We start from the raw sequence: 15938 nt of genomic DNA on the forward strand, positions 1-15938 counted from the left end.
AAGAAGTTATGGGAGAGGCAATTTCATTTAACAACTATATTTTGCGTAGTCTCAACTTTAGTGCTCCTGGATTAAAAGTGAAGGATTCTGTCAGGAAAAAACTTCCCCAACTTGTGATGCCCTCTGCCATTAACAGTGGTGTGAGAAACAAATGTTAGCACAAAAAACTCTAAAGCAGCGTCTCCAAGTATTTGGAAGATGGGCCTAAAAATACCTCTGTGGCTACTAATTTATTCTTCAGCCCCTACTTCTGGTTCACACAAGCTGCTTCTGGGCAGAACCCTATCAATTACACTGGCAGAGCTGCCTGGCATGCTGGGTCCTGCCACTACCACTGCTGGTGGCCACTGCAGCCCCCATGGAGATTCCACACACACACTCTGCACACTGATGCACAATCATGTTCACCTTCAGCCTGTTTACTACTTGTCACACCTTTCGTTTTAGGAGTAATCTTTGGAATTGCTTGGCACTGTGCTTACCCAGGGCCTCACACTCTGGAATACTGGGACCTTCAGTCCTGACCTCAACACTGCTCTGGGGCTGAACTGGAATGTGTGTGGAGCATTTTTCCAGAGCTGTAAATGTTATAAATTGCTAAGTTAATGTTCATTACTACAAAGAAAGCTTTAAATAAAAGGCACTTTCTGAAATTGGTATTCAGATTATTCTGCAGTTCTGTAAGGTGAATTAGATCATCCTTGTGGGTTCCTTCCAACTCTAAATACTCTATTCTGTGACTTTTTATTCTGAAAGGGTTTCATGATGGAGCAAAGAATGTTCTGTATGTTTAACTTGATTTGTACTGAGAAAATAATTTTCAATGCAGCTGTATTATTACAGGCATACAGGGTGTTGTAATAAACCTTGAAATTCTCCTCACATGTACTTCACCTCTTTTAAAAGGCAGGATAAGAGGAAAGTTTGCTTTGGCTTTGTGAGTGTATTGAGGCTTCAATAGGAGTATACTGAATTCTCTCAAGTTCCAGCTCATCAAAGCAGTTGATACGCATGATTATGCTCTTTACTGAAAGAAGCTGAAATTCTTGCAGGAGGACTGCAAGTACTCAGCAAGTCACAGGACCAGGCTGTTTAAACTATTAGACCATACTAAAAATAGCTAAAAGATAATTTTCTCTATCTTGAATGCAGGTATACGATGACTTGGAAATGCTGAGGGCTGACCAACAAAGTTACCTACTTTTTAGGTCGCAAGTGGTAACCTTGACATATACACTTGAGGTCACAAGTGTAGCATCTTCTGTAAGTTGTGCTAGAAGGAGTATGGGAGTTCTTAATCCAGAAAACCATTTGAACTCCCTGAATACAGGGGGTCGAATGCAAGTCCAGACTCCGCTGCTGAAATGTGAGGGAAGTTTCCATACACAACTCTCTTTTTTTCTGTAATATTTGAAATGCTATCTGAAAAGATGACTCTTGGACACTAGGCATAAGGCGCAGTAAAGGTTACTTGGCAAACCACCCTTTCAAGTCAGAGGCCTTAGGGAAATGAATACGGTGCTAACAGATTTGTTTTCTTCAGAAAGTAATATCTATTTTTGCACCAGTATACAGTGCAGTCACTCTCTGTAGATAGACTTTTCAAATATGAAATTCAAATATTCACTTTGGGCTGACTTTGTAGAGGAACCCAGAAGAGGAATCATGGATAGTTAGAAACATTTTTATCAAGCAAGGTGCATGTCCCCAGTGTGAATTGCACATGTTACAAAATGTCCAGCTTCAATTTGGAAAGATGATCCAAAACTTTCACAGAAAATACACATGTACCCAGAACTGACAATGTTATTTTGAAGGTTATGATTCTTTGGTCATCTCCACAGTCGCTCTCCTCTGCCCACTCAGCTATTTTTATTTTCGTACACTCTCATTCTATCTGGGATCAGGAGTCTTGAAAGACTGGAGGAAAAAGCAAATAACAACAAAAATACCCATTTCTCCTACAAAACTTGCAAAGTCTCATGACATTTCTGGATTGCTGCTGTAGACCTAAGAAAATGTAAGTAAGGAATCTGATTCTCCTTTACTGCTTTTTACATCAGCAAAATGTCAATGTTGGTTCTTCTGGTCTTAGGTAGTGATAATGACCATACAGACACATAGAGAACTTGTCTTCTGTCTCTCTAACCTTTTTCTCTCCTCTGAAAAATCCTGCCAGCATGGCATAGGTGTGGCTGAGCACAACTTCAGCAAGATTTTCTGTCTGGGTGTATATATATAGGAGATACAGAGCTCAGCAGTCTTTACAGCAACAGAGTTTGCTCTATGCTGACAACTGGGATGAGAATATTGATAGAAATTGTCATGGATGAAGTACCAGATATACTTCTAATAAATAAAGAAGCTGCAGATCTGTGGACCTACCAAAAAAACCCTAAATCAAAACCCTAACCTCCTGCTCCCGGACTGGCCCACCTCCCCCCCCACCCCCACCGCCCAGTTTAAACACAGTACTTTTACGCGAGTGGCATTGTAAGAAGTGAATCTCCTTTCTTTCATAGGACAGCTCTCACTGACTCAAAGCTCCATCTCATATTTTTTCAAGTAAACTGGACCTGATTTCTGTCACCTTTTACCTGGAGACCAAGGAGGAAGTAGTGCTGGTTATTTATTTAATGGGCATAACAGGGTATACTTGCCTTACAAGAGCTGGAGACAAAATCGTGACAATTATAAAGCCGGAAAGGACATGAGAAATGGAGAAAGAAAAGACTCTCTGCTCTTTGTTCCACAAAGTTGATTTCTTACAGGTGTAAGCACATCCCATCTGGAGGCCCTAAAGGCCTCCTTGGCCCTGCTCAAATACAGTAAAGTGAAAAATACCATTCTGTGTGCTGTTTGCCAGTGCTCAATGATATATCTTCCCTGCATGGGGTTCTGGGTGTGAAAAGCAAATTTTTCAAAATCCTAAACAAGGACGGTCACTGGAGAAATTCTAAACACTTGATGCATGTACAAAGGTTCTTCAAACTAGGTAGATGGTTGAATAACCCCTCCTTCTTTTTTGACTTACATGTAGTTATAAATATTGAATGTAGATTACCAGAGCTTGCTTTTTCATCTTATGGCAAAATTGTGATTGGGAGCACCTAAAATTGCTGCTACTTCCAGACTGTGGTCATAAAGACTCAGACTTGTTTGCTGAGATACTTTCTGGTCATACAGCACCAGTAAAGGGTCAGGATCTCACAACTTCTGATCTGGGAGAGAGTTTGAAAGCTCTGAAATGATTATGCCTTACCATTTATCTGGTTAGCTCATTCAACATTTTATTCTACTTTCAGGCACCTAGTGTGTGAGAACAGGAAGTGGGTATTTAAGACTATTCTGCATCCTCAAGTCTCATATTCTAGCTGCTCTTACTCCAATAATCTGTGATGCATGTTGGAACTTTCCACCAAAGTACAGCAATTGCTTGTAGATATTAATAGAATACAAACCTAGTGAGGAGTTGCTTGCTCTATATCAGTACTCAGTACAAAATAGGCTTTCTTGAGCAAATGTCTCTCAGAATAGGGGGATATGCAAAATAATGTGCATTAGTTAAACTACGGGGTGTGATCATAAATTCGTACAAAGATTCTCACTACCTTCAGTAGAACAGAATGAGTGCCAGAGGAGATGGGGTTTAGCCACCTGATTCATTACACTTTCAAGCCTCCCTAGTCCATGCCAACAGGTAGATTCTGCCAGGAAGCAGTTTGATATGCTTAAAAAAGGCAGAGTCTGAATACTTTTGTACTAGCCCTGCAAAACAAGGCTTTATTCTACCTTTCCATTCCTGGACAGAAGTGTGCATGCTACAGAAAGCCTAATATATCAGGAACGTTGCAGTCGAATCTGTACTGATTTGAAAATATTTGATCTGATGTTTGAGACCAACAGACACAATAAGGGAGTAAGGGAATGGCAACATGCGCCGTGTATTTTCTGTTGAATTTAAATGACAAGCCAGCTCCATTTCTAGTGGAAATATAATAATGGTTAAAAAGAAAAAACCTAAACACCAACTTTTTCCCTGCCACCATCAATAAAATTGGGATGAAAAAAAATGTGATGTTAAGTGTAAACAACAGATTTCATTATTTCTTGCCAGGGAGTCAGTGGAGGTGCTCTTTAGGTAATCTCAGAAGTTGCTGAGGCTGCTCTACCTTAACTTTCATAAAACATCTGCATTCAGTGAGCAGTGACACTAAAGCAGGTCTATTTGAGTTGTCCTGACCAAGAAATTTGACCATGTTTTCGGAGTCAGGGTTAAGTGTTTTTTCTTTTTTAACTTATTCCCCTGATTTATTTGCTTTCTGTCTATAAAATAAGGAATCCGTGTTTTTTTTACAAGTAGTTTATTTTGGATCATAAGTGAGCTAGCAATAATATAATCAGGTTGATAATCGGTTATGATCAGGTTGATATCTCTTTAAAATATATTTAAGCTATTTTTATATGTAGGATATATTTAAGATATATAAGAAGGTTTGTTTTTCTTTAAAAAGAAAAACACGGGTTTATTTCTGATGAAAGAGTTCTTGCACTGAAGTGCAACTTTCAAAGCACTAGAGCATAACTGTGAATGTTTAATAAGGCAATATTGACAGGACTGAAGAATGGAATAGCTTTAGAAAGTATATTTATCTTTTGTGAGGATATATATTTACCTGAAAGAGGCTAAAACCAGAGTCCTGAAGTATGATCTACAGGTAAAAATGCCTGACTGCAGCACTCAGACTTACCAGAGTGGGAACTTAACTTCAACAACCTGAAGAAAATTTCTCATGTGACTTTCAGCTAACAGATCACAATCATGTTGCAAATAGCAGAAGTTTTTGGGGTCTGTGAGGGAATGTTGCCTTGATTTTCCAGGTTCTGTGACTCTGAACTATGAAAACTAAGAAGTTAGTTACCCTAAAACACTCTAACAATCACCTCATCGTTTCTTTCAGCAAAACAATACAATGTTTTTCCAACCAGCAAAATAAACGGAATTGAACGAGTACAACCAGGGCAGAATTTGGAAGTGATTGAGTGTCAGTGTGAGAATCAGTGGAAGGGTGCAGAGCTGCCACCTCCTGATTACATGTTGCATCCACTCAGCCTAGAAAAAAACTATTTATCTCTTTGAGACATAGAAGGGAGCAGGAAAAGGAGGAAATCTGACTGCGACAATACAACATGTAAGTACTTTCAGGGTTCGTACAAATATAAAAACAGACATGAAGGAGCTCATTTTGGGCACTGTCTTAAGGATCATAAGAATTCACACTGAGAATCTGAGCTTTACTCCAAAGAAGAAAAAGGAATATGGCATGTCCTTGCTCTTTGTTAATGCAAATTGCGTAACTTGAGAGAAACTGGAAAGCTTTGAATTTACCCTTCCAACATACCTGAAGGTACATGAGTCATAGTACCAGTTTTTTTATTTTTTAATTTTTTTTTACCTCACTCCTGGTGGGTGGAATTTCTTCTCCTAGTGTTTTCTTCCTGGGGTACTTCCCACATCAGACTGCTGCCACATGCCCTGCATTTGACCTTTTTTCTTTTTTTTTCTTTTTTTTTTTTTTTGGGTTTTTTTTTGGTTGTTTTTTTGTTTAAAGGAAGGAAATAGTTTGTTTTTTAGGGAATGAAAATTATTCTTTTCTTAGAAATGCTTTTATGATGATAGGACAGCTGTGGGTGAAAAACAAAGAGAATTTATGCTTAAACAATGGACAGGGAAACGTCAGAAAGCAATATGCAGGACGGCAGAAACACCAGCTATTCCTCAGAGCAATTTCTCTGAGCAACCAAAGAAGTAAAACCAACTGCATATGCCTCAAATATGAAAAAACCCACAGTTAAAATAGATGTCAGACTGCATTTTCATACTTCTTTTTGTCCTTGTAAAAAAATTTCCAGGCCACTACAACATCATTCACATTATGATGTGCTGCTAATAAGGCTGGAGACAATGCAATTTCTTGTCAGTCATCAGTCAGTGGTTCTAAGGACAGATTTAATTAGTGAAAGAATCCACAACGTCCAAGGCCTGCTTTTATTGAGAGGTGTGTTAATTACTGATAAAGTATTGTATGGTGATTTCCTTATAGCAATGTTTTTGTACCTTTGATTTTCCCATCTCTTCTGCTAGCACTTTCAGAATGTAACCAACACCAAAAAGTTCACTGCAGGCAAGTGATTTCAATATTGAAATAAAGTTTTTGGATAAGAAAAGTTTCTTGTGGTAAATGAAAATCAATGAGAAGTTTGTGTTATATTGCAAGAATTACATTGTGCCACCTTTCACTCTGGTTGAGTGGCATATTTTTCTGGTGATATCTCATATTGGTTTGAATGGGATGTCAGGCACTACTGATTATCAAATCAACAGATCTTGGCCTGGAATATTTACTCAGAGGAGTTAAATAATGAAACCTAACCTTAGTGCATCCTGCAAAACACTATTTTCTGTTATTTTCTGGCAACCAATTGTGAATTCCTATTGAAGGTGACAAAGGAAAATGTTATTGCCTCATATTAGACTTACCCAGCATTACAGCAACAAACAGCATATTGTGGTGCAGGTTATGAAAGTGATAGAGCAGTATTCAACTCTGTCATTATAAAAAAAAAATCACTGAAAACAGACCATACAGTATTTGAAAACATGTTCATAGATGTTTCTTTTACAGAGGGGAAAGTGTCAAAAAGTTAATGAAAAAATGGATTTAAATATAACAATTACAATCTCTTCATCAAAATAAATTAAAATATAATTTAGGGCATGATTTTTATTTTACAGAAAAAATATTTCAAAAATCTTTAAAATTTAAAAATATTTTTTTATCTGAAACATATTTGACTGTTTTGCCATTACTAATTTTGCAGTTGTTATGTATGTTTGCCCTTTGTTTCTAGAAAATACATTAATTCTTGTCTCATAGACCACGAGGACATAGTACAAGATTCCAGGAGCTGCTATTAGTAAGAAAATGTAGGACTCCCTTCTTTCACAAGTCTAGGAAGCTTGACAGCACACATAACTTGTTCCAGTGCTTTACTTGATTTAAAAGGCTTAATGCAAGTTAAATTGACAATGCAAATGTAATGGGCTGTAAATGAACTGTTCTAAAGATCTCATTATCAGCATTGTTTGTTAGAGAGATTTTACAATTATTTATATCATAGGATGCCCCAAACCAAGTGTACTTTGTGTAATTTATATTCTAGCTTTTTCCCCAGAGTCCCATTGTTCTTTCTGCAGGGAAGTCTCCTGAATTCACCCCCGCTAAATCACACTTGGGGATATTCTAGATGAATACAGCAGTCTTCAGCACTAACAGATAGGAAATTAGCAATTTGCACCTTGTATATAAGATTTAACAGATTTAGAGAGCCATTTTTAGTCTGGAAGAGATTTGACATTAAAAGCATATATCTGATGTCATGTTTAAATGGCAGAACACTGTATGGCATGAGCACCAGCTAACAGCAAGTTTCACTGCATGCCCAAAGGGTCCCTGTCAGAACTCTGGGCCTTTGGCTGCACCGGGAAACTGATAAGGAAAAGGAATATAACATAGTATGATATTATTGCCGTTGCTATGGTAGTGCTTACAGACCAGTCAAAACTAGGGTTTGCCTGTGCTAGGTGCTCAATTATTCCCCTAATGGCATGTTTTTATTCTGCTAGCTCCACATCCGTGAAAAACTAAACACTTTAGCTTAGAGTTAGTTTTGGTGGAAGGTTGGGGCTTGTCTATCCATAAGAAGAACAAAACCCTCACAAATAAAAGTACAGTAATTTCACGACTATAAGGCTCACCCTTTTGACTAAAATTTTGGCCCAAACCTGGAAGTGCGCCTTATAGGTCCGATGTGCCTTATGTGATGTGCAAAGTTCAGAAATTTGCCAACCTGGAAGTGCAATCTGCGAGCTGAGCCGGGACCCGTGGGAGCTGCGGCCATGCGGGGGGAGTCAGGAACCGCGGGAGATGCGGTTGCCGGGTGGGGGAAACCGGGTATCAGTGCAGCCGCTGGCCGGGGAGAAGCGGGGGGAAGTGCCAAGAAGAGCCGCAGGAAAGCGTCGAGAAGTGGTGAAAAAACGCCACGGAAAAGCGGCGAAAAAGCGCCCTGGGAAAGCACCAGAAAGCATAGAAAAAGCACCGTGGGAAAGTGCTGAAAAGCGGTGAAAAAGCACCACTGAAAAGTGGCGAAAAAGCACCCCGGGAAAGCACCGAAAAGCAGTGGAAAAGTGCCGCGGGAATGCACTGAGAAGTGGCAGAAAAGTGCTGTGGAAAAGCAGCGAAAAAGCACCATGGAAAAGTGGCGATAAAGCGCAACGAGAAAACACCAAAAAGCGGCGAAAAAAGCGCTGCGGGAAAGCCGGGACACAGTGCAGCCGCACGGTGGGAGTCATGAGCCATGAGGTGTGCCAGTCGGCGCTGGGGGCGGGCAGGAGTGCTGGGGCCCTCTGCATGGGGAGAGTGCCTGGGGCTGCGTTTAAAGGCTACACCGATCTTTGAAAAATGTTTGCAAATCAAACACCTGCCAGTAATTCGTTACTTTGTTGAGCCCCGCACGTCTCCTTGCTGCAAAAATATAGTGCGTCTTATAGTCCGGTGCACCTTATATGATCAACAAAGTTGCGAAATCACCGACTCCCGGGGTGCGCCTTATAGTCCGGTGCGCCTTATGGTCGTGAAATTACAGTAGATGTGATGAGTTCTGGCAATACAGAAGAAACTATAAAGTGAATTCAGTCAATACGGCATGACAATACGTGATCTATAAGAAACTGACCCAATTCCAGCCTGAATGGGTTTCCTCTACCATATAACTGCATTAGTGAACAGAAACACTAAATCTGCATTACCATGATTCATGACAACCATTTGCTAAATTAACTGAGATTGCTGTACTCACATTCTCACAAGTTGCTGTATGTACAGTCCTGAACTGAATGGGACATGTGTTATAATTTGCTTTTGAAGTAACGCAGCATGGTCAAAGCTGATGAAATTCCTGCATGTAAGTACAGTGGAAGCCATTACCGAAAGAAGCAGCTGCTTCCCTTCTGCTGTGCTAGAAAAACATCATATTTATTGGAATTTATGAATAATCATGCCATATCTGGTAATGTGAATATTTGGTGATATCAAAACATTCCTATAGGGAATAAACAGAGAGTACAATGGAATTGATGAAGGGGCCTGATATCTTAGACCTGATCAAGCAGAAACCGTGGGAGAGATAGGTACAGATAAATGCTCCCTGGGCAAGAAGTGACCAAGAACCGTGTTGAGAAGCTTTGTGAAGAGATAATGCTACCAGGTGATGTGGTGTCATGAAGAATGTGTAACCAGTAGGAAATTGTTACTGAAAGTAGAACCCTGTATAAGTGCCATACAAGTAAAGCCCTATATAAAAGCCTGGTATACTCAATAAATTGGTTTCCGATCCAAACTTTGATGTCCCTATCTCTCCACTGGCGACACAATCCCTTGGCTTTTAGAAGAGGGCGGTCCAGTTTGAGTAACATCAGCAATGGACAAAACTTTGCTGTGACAGAATGAAACAGATACAAATGAATGGATTATACAAATGGATATAAATGAATGTGGCAGAAGTGTGAGGGGAGAAAGTTGTAGTCTGTAACACAGTTTCAGGTGAAAAAGACTGCCTATTTCTGTTATAAACTTCCCCTAAGAGAGGCTAAGAGAGAGCAGAGTATGGATATTTGCAAAATAATTCTCAGATTGTGACTTGGAAAAAAGTCCTGCAGATTTTAAGAAAGGATTGAAAACTGGAACATCAGAACTCTGGTGTCTGGTCACCTAGGACTGCCTGTAGGATTCTTGGTTCAGAGAGGAATGTAAAAGCATTTTATGAGGTTACAGGTTTCTTTACCATCAGGGATACTGATAAGAAGAGCCTTCACGTTTTAGCTGAAACTTTGAGAAAACTTCTAAAATTATTAGAAAAGCAGTGAATTAGACAATCAAACAAGAAAAAATAAATTAGTACTTCTCAATTTTTCTTGTCACATCCCTCTTTCCCATGCTCCTTTCTTGCTCATGTAGACCTGTGCATCCACAGCACATTATTCTCTTACAATCATTGCTTTTAAAAATCCAGAACATATTTTAAACATTTGCAAAGGACTGACATAAATGTGGGAAACTCTGTGCCTTTTCCTTATCCTATCAGGTCAATCCCTAACCCAGTTTGAAAAGATATGGATGGATAAAGTTATTAAGCCAAATGCTGGACCCCAATATATAAGATATTAAATCCAAATGTTATACCTACATGTCTGAATGACTAGGTATCTTTTCTTTAAATCCAGGTTTTTCATCTAAAGAAGTTACCATGACGTTTAGAATTTATGGTTCTACAGCTCAAGGACTATGGAATACCCTCTGCCATACCTGCTACTACTACAGGGATTCCTGGTGCATTTTGTTGTGTTATTTGATTTAAAACAGGTAAGATGCAGTCCTCATAAGCTATGTAGTTTTAAATAATCACATTTAAATATACACATGGGTGTATAATTTGACTTGCTAGTAAGAAGTATTAACAGTATTTACTTGTTTATTTAATGAAGCTGAAGCATCAATTCCATTGTGGTTTTTCTTCCTCAGGCAAATAGTTCCCCCCCACTGCACGTCCTGCACTGAGGCATTTACCTTTTATGCAGAATGGCCCATCGTAGGCAGTTTTGGAGCAGTCACAGGAGTATCCATTGTATTTCTCCACACATTTTCCACCGTTGGCACAGTACATCCCATAACTTGTGCAGTGGCCAGAGCAACCAGGCTTCACCCCAGGCGTGACCTTTGCTCTCTCTTCAGGTCCAACGTCACCCCATTCATCCTCAGGGAACGAATGCAGCCCAGGAAGCCTCGCTGGCCTCCTGCAGCACCTGGGAGGAAATGTTAAACTGTGAGACACTGAATGAATTTTATTGCCGTTGCCTCCTATGAAAATCATGTTAACCTGTGGTAGCTTCTTTATAAGGGCAAGGAATTGCCTTGTCCTAATGACAAGAAACCAGTGAAACCTAGCCCTTTGATATCATACCATTAGCAAGCACAAATAGTAGTTTTTAATCAGTGCTTGCTTTATACTGATTAGACGTTTGAGGTTCAATCTTCTCTGTAAGATTTCCCTTCATTTCAACTTCAATGTTTTTAGAGATAATAGTGGAAGAAATAGACTTGATTCAACTGCTAAGGTGTAGCCTTTCTCTCCTAATGATTAGTAATGGTGGGTGTTAATGATAATAAATGCCATAATATGCTACACAGTGTTACATTTTTCAAAGCCACGATGGGCAAGAAAGAAGTCAAATCCCATTCTCAGTTACAGTAGGAAATATTCACATGAATTTCCAAGAAACATCATGCATACTATTTACTTATCAGAGCATAGACTGAAGGATGGTACACTGAGAAACTACATTTGACAATCTGGATTGAGATGGTTTTTTATAGCAGTTAATAAAAACTGTCCTTTTTCATGCCTAGTAAACACTCACTGGAAAAAAAGTGATTTCAGATAGGAAAGTCTTATCCTAGGCTGGATTAGCAAGAGTAATCAAAAAATCCAATCTAAAAAGTGCGAATGAATAACATGAGTACTGGCATATTTTCTGTTTTACCCTCCTCTATTTGATTACTGCAGTGCTGCAGGTGCCAGAGAGTTCCTGAGGAGATCTGAGTGCTGGTCATCACACAGCACAGAAGCTGATATTTACCTGAGTGGGGAAGAGGACTAAATACAAACCAGAGAGGGCTGCTTCAAACCAAGTACCAGTAACTGGATGATTTGGAGTAGGAGTAGACAAGGCTTGGTCTCTGCTGAGTGCACATGCAGAGGGTGTCCTGGTGTGATTCCATTCTACATAAGCTCATATACACTTCAGTGATGAAAAAACCTTCTTTCCCCTCTCAGTGACTGTCCTAGTCCCTTGGACTGAAAGTCATCACCCCTCAGTCCCTCTTGCTCACCCAAAGAATAGATACTGATTCTACAGAAAATGGAAAAAGGACACACCAAAACAATTCTTGTTCAGCATTACCCTCCAGAACCCCAATATTCAGGTATTCATTGTGGGCACTCCAATTCAAATCCATCCTAGGTCTGACTCCAGGTAAAGTTCTCCAGTTATTCCCTGATACATGTGCTCCAATCACCAAGTTATATGAAATAGATACAATTCAGAAAGAAAAATAATCTGGTGCAGATTGTGACATGAGTTTTTTGACAATAAAGATACTATATATTCCAAAACATTGCTGATGTTACAGTCAATTCAAAACTAACAAATAAAACCATTATTATCAACAATTCTCAAAGAACTCAGGCTAGGAAAAAAAAAATTACAGCTCTTCTTGTTTACAGCAAAAGGCTTGGTAATTTTAAAAGGTTAAGTGTTCCTCTTTTAAACAAACTTCATCTTTCAGCTTATTTTGAAACTACCATTTGCAGGATTACAGCAGCAAAGAAGAATCTCAGCTTGTAAATAACACCTGCACATCTGGTGACACATTATACACAGTTTGCAGTGACACTGGGCTGACTGCTAAAACAATGAAGGCTTTAAACATAATTTTAATTCATTTGAGTTGTTAAATGCTGACTAACATGGAGAAAAAAGATTTTTTTTTTCTTTTCATATCCTTTTTCTCTTGTAACAGATATCTAGAGAGGTCTGAAAGTGCTTCTTTGCTCAACATTTCATGCAGTTCTGGTTCCTGCTAATGACACTTAGCATGTCAGCACTTTGTAGCCATGCATGTAACAATTGGAGAAATACAAATGCTCTGGAACAACCTGCTCCATACACAGCAGAAAACCGGTAGTTCCAGAAAGCAACTGGACTAACTTGGTTCCAGGAAATGCATTTGTGTAACACTGTGGTGCTTTCGTACATAGAACGAGTAAATAGCCAACAGGACTAAAGGGAAAAGACTGCAGTGAGAGCTGTGAATGTAAAAGCAATGTGGAAATCTAAAGAGGTTGGAAGTGCTGCTGAGGCTAGGATGGGCACTGCAGGCACATGAGGTCCTGGCAAGAATTCCGCAGATGTTTTTACCTCTGTGTTGAAAAAGTGTTTGTGTGTTTGGGAAAAGACTCTCAGCAAAAAAGGAGTTTGGCATTGCAGTCTGCTGGAGGCACTTTCAGCTAGGAGGTGCAGGAGGAGAGAAAAGGACAGGTGCTAACGCATGATTTTTTGTCTTCATTGACCTTTGTATTTCTGTAATTATGGACACGTTTGTATTTTTTTTCCTCTTTTTTTTCTTTCTTTTACTTTTCCTTCGCACCATCCCCACCCCCACCTCCTTTGCTGCCACACAAATGCTTGTGGAGCAGAGCTTCCTACATTCACTAACTGCTGCTGGCAGCAAAGAATGCTGCCATATAATGTTCAGCATTGTGAGTGCAAAGCCCAGCTGCCCTCTCCACATCTTACCAACATAGAGCTGGCTGTACAATTCCAGCCGTGTGTGTCCTTCTGTTGGAGCTTTCCTGACCTCCAGGGGTAACTGGTCCACCTGCAGGCTGGCCTGCTTGACATTCCTCTCGGCACTGACCCGGTGCCACTGGTCGTCATTGAGCGGGTTGGGAGATCTCACCACGATTTCCACTGGTCCGTTTCCGACATCGAATGAAAAGGAGACCTCAGTAGCGCTGAAATAGCAAGTAAAAGGTGTCCACAATTTGTTTGCAGTCTCCCATTGAAAACGAATCACTTACACTTCCCAAAGAGTAAGGAGGTCATATCAAATAGAAACGTGCACTGCTATGTAATCTTCCTGAATTTTAAGCATGTTCATTTCCTTTTAAGTTGAGTAGGAGTTCGGCTTTCAGAAGAAAGTATCAGCAGACCCTCAACCAATTGCATTAATCTTTGCACTCTGCAGCTTTCCAGTTTATATGGCTTTTTTTAAGGAAAAAGCATTTTGATTAAAAAAAGTGAAGAAAGCTAATTTTTTATTTATTTTGAGGGGCAATTAATTCTTGCAATGAACTAATAATGCTGTGGTTAAGATCTATGTGACATTTTATGGCTGAAAAAGAAATGGATCTTAAGTAAGCCCTACAGTTTATAGTGTGTGATTAAAACCATGTTTAGAAATTTTATGAATGTCCATTAAGTCCTACAAGACATTCCTTCAAGTCATCCTTGGCAAATATATAATTGATAACTATTATTGAATGTTGAGTGTGATTAATAATATATGAACTGCTTTTCATAAAGTAGGATAATTACGACTTTCCTATTGAGATTAATTTATATATCTTTGGGCTGCAAATTCTATTCTGTTGGCAAAAGATTGGATGAAAGAGTTAAAAGAGAATGGATTATCAATTAGAACATTCACAAATGAGGATACCAGACAGAATTAAATACAACAAAAAGTTTAATTTAATTTGTTTTTTCTACACACAAAATAAAAAACCATAGCTCCCTTTTAATGCCCTTCAAAGCTCTCGGGTGCCCAATTAGGGTCTACATGTTCCAGTACAGCTGTGGTTTCTGATTAGGTTGAATTGATAATAAAACTCGTATTCAGCAAGGTTATTAAATCGGGGTAAGAATTCCACTCCATGTTCATTATCATTAAAAGCTGATAAATAGGTGGAAATATTTTTGAACATGACCTAATAGATTTTTACAAGGTTACATCAGATTGACTTGACTGCATTTTAAAGAAAACTGAATGGATGGGAATAAATTTTTTTACAGAAAATGTGCTTTCAACCCAAATTTATTATACAATTTACTTTTTTTTTCAAAATTGGCTACTTCTAAAAGAAAAAAATTGAAAAGATGTTGCTCTTTCTGTTCTCTGGTGAACAAAACAATTTAATTTGTTGAATTAACTGCCTTTTATAAGCCATGGATTTGTTCTGTTTGTTCTTTTGCACTTTACAAGGCACAAAATCTGTATAAGCCAAAGCTTTTTGTTACAGAAATAAAGATGTTCAGTTTTAATGTCATTATGCTTTGTAACTTCAGTGGTTCTACCAATAAACCAGGCAAAGTAGGAACTAGAGTAAAACCTCTCCAGTACTTAAATTGTATGTTGTGTTCAAGTCTAGTCTCAAGCATGTGTGTATAATTCTCCTTTAATTTTGCTTTGAAGAACTTCCTCAGATCTCTTCACTGTCAGGCTTGAATAGCTTCCCAAAAGCTGCCTGTCAAAAAGACTGTAAAATAAGGACTTCTTAGGAGACTTTTTCTCTTATTCTGAGGCAACTGTTGGCATTGTCAATATTGCTACTGTGTACCTTGACTACTGTCCATTCAGAATTTTTAAAAACCTTCACAAGAATGCTTCTTGTTTGCAAGCCTTTGGTCTTCTGCATAGAAGTATCCCTAAACTTTTAAAGTAAAGTTATTCTTCTTTTAAAAACGAAAAGTGAAGAAAATTGGCAAATAAAGATATTTCGAGTAGAAGCTCTGTGTCTGTAAAACCTAACTTTATGTATGGCTTTAAACTAAAATTTGTATCACAGACTAAAAGACACATAATTAAATTTGTACTTTTTGGAGAAAATCACTCCCTTTGAAATGAATGCCAATTGTATAAGTTTATTTTATATTTTTTGTATTTAGTCCTATAGTTCGGGAAAGAATAGTATTCCAGCAAAATCTTCCCATCATAGGCCATGGTCAGTCTATGTACCTGTGAGATGCTGAAAGTTAAAGAAGATAATACCGCATCTGTGGACTTCCTGATTCTTTCTCAACCAACCTAAAACCATGATTCTCATACCAAAGGCAAGGAAACGTATTTGCTACTCTAAAGGACTGAAAAACCCAAGAAATATGTCAATGAAACAGATGGGCAGAGGTTGCAAACAGAATGTCTCACATGCAAGTTATGTTACTGGCTTGAACTCTATTCTTGGTTTAATTTTTAGTTTAT

General features: G+C 38.7%; 1 protein-coding gene across 1 annotated transcript in view; it reads right to left on the reverse strand.

The window, feature by feature from the left end:
- The window catches only part of CNTNAP2 (contactin associated protein 2), a 1181910-nt gene that overhangs the window by 80290 nt on the left and 1085682 nt on the right, over positions 1–15938 (reverse strand). The window contains 3 exon segments of the mRNA XM_033052691.1: positions 10686–10850; positions 10853–10921; positions 13475–13692. Coding sequence (XP_032908582.1) covers positions 10686–10850; positions 10853–10921; positions 13475–13692 — 452 coding nt within the window.

This window comes from Catharus ustulatus, chromosome 1 (genome assembly GCF_009819885.2).
Source record: "Catharus ustulatus isolate bCatUst1 chromosome 1, bCatUst1.pri.v2, whole genome shotgun sequence".
NCBI classification, from domain to species: domain Eukaryota; kingdom Metazoa; phylum Chordata; class Aves; order Passeriformes; family Turdidae; genus Catharus; species Catharus ustulatus.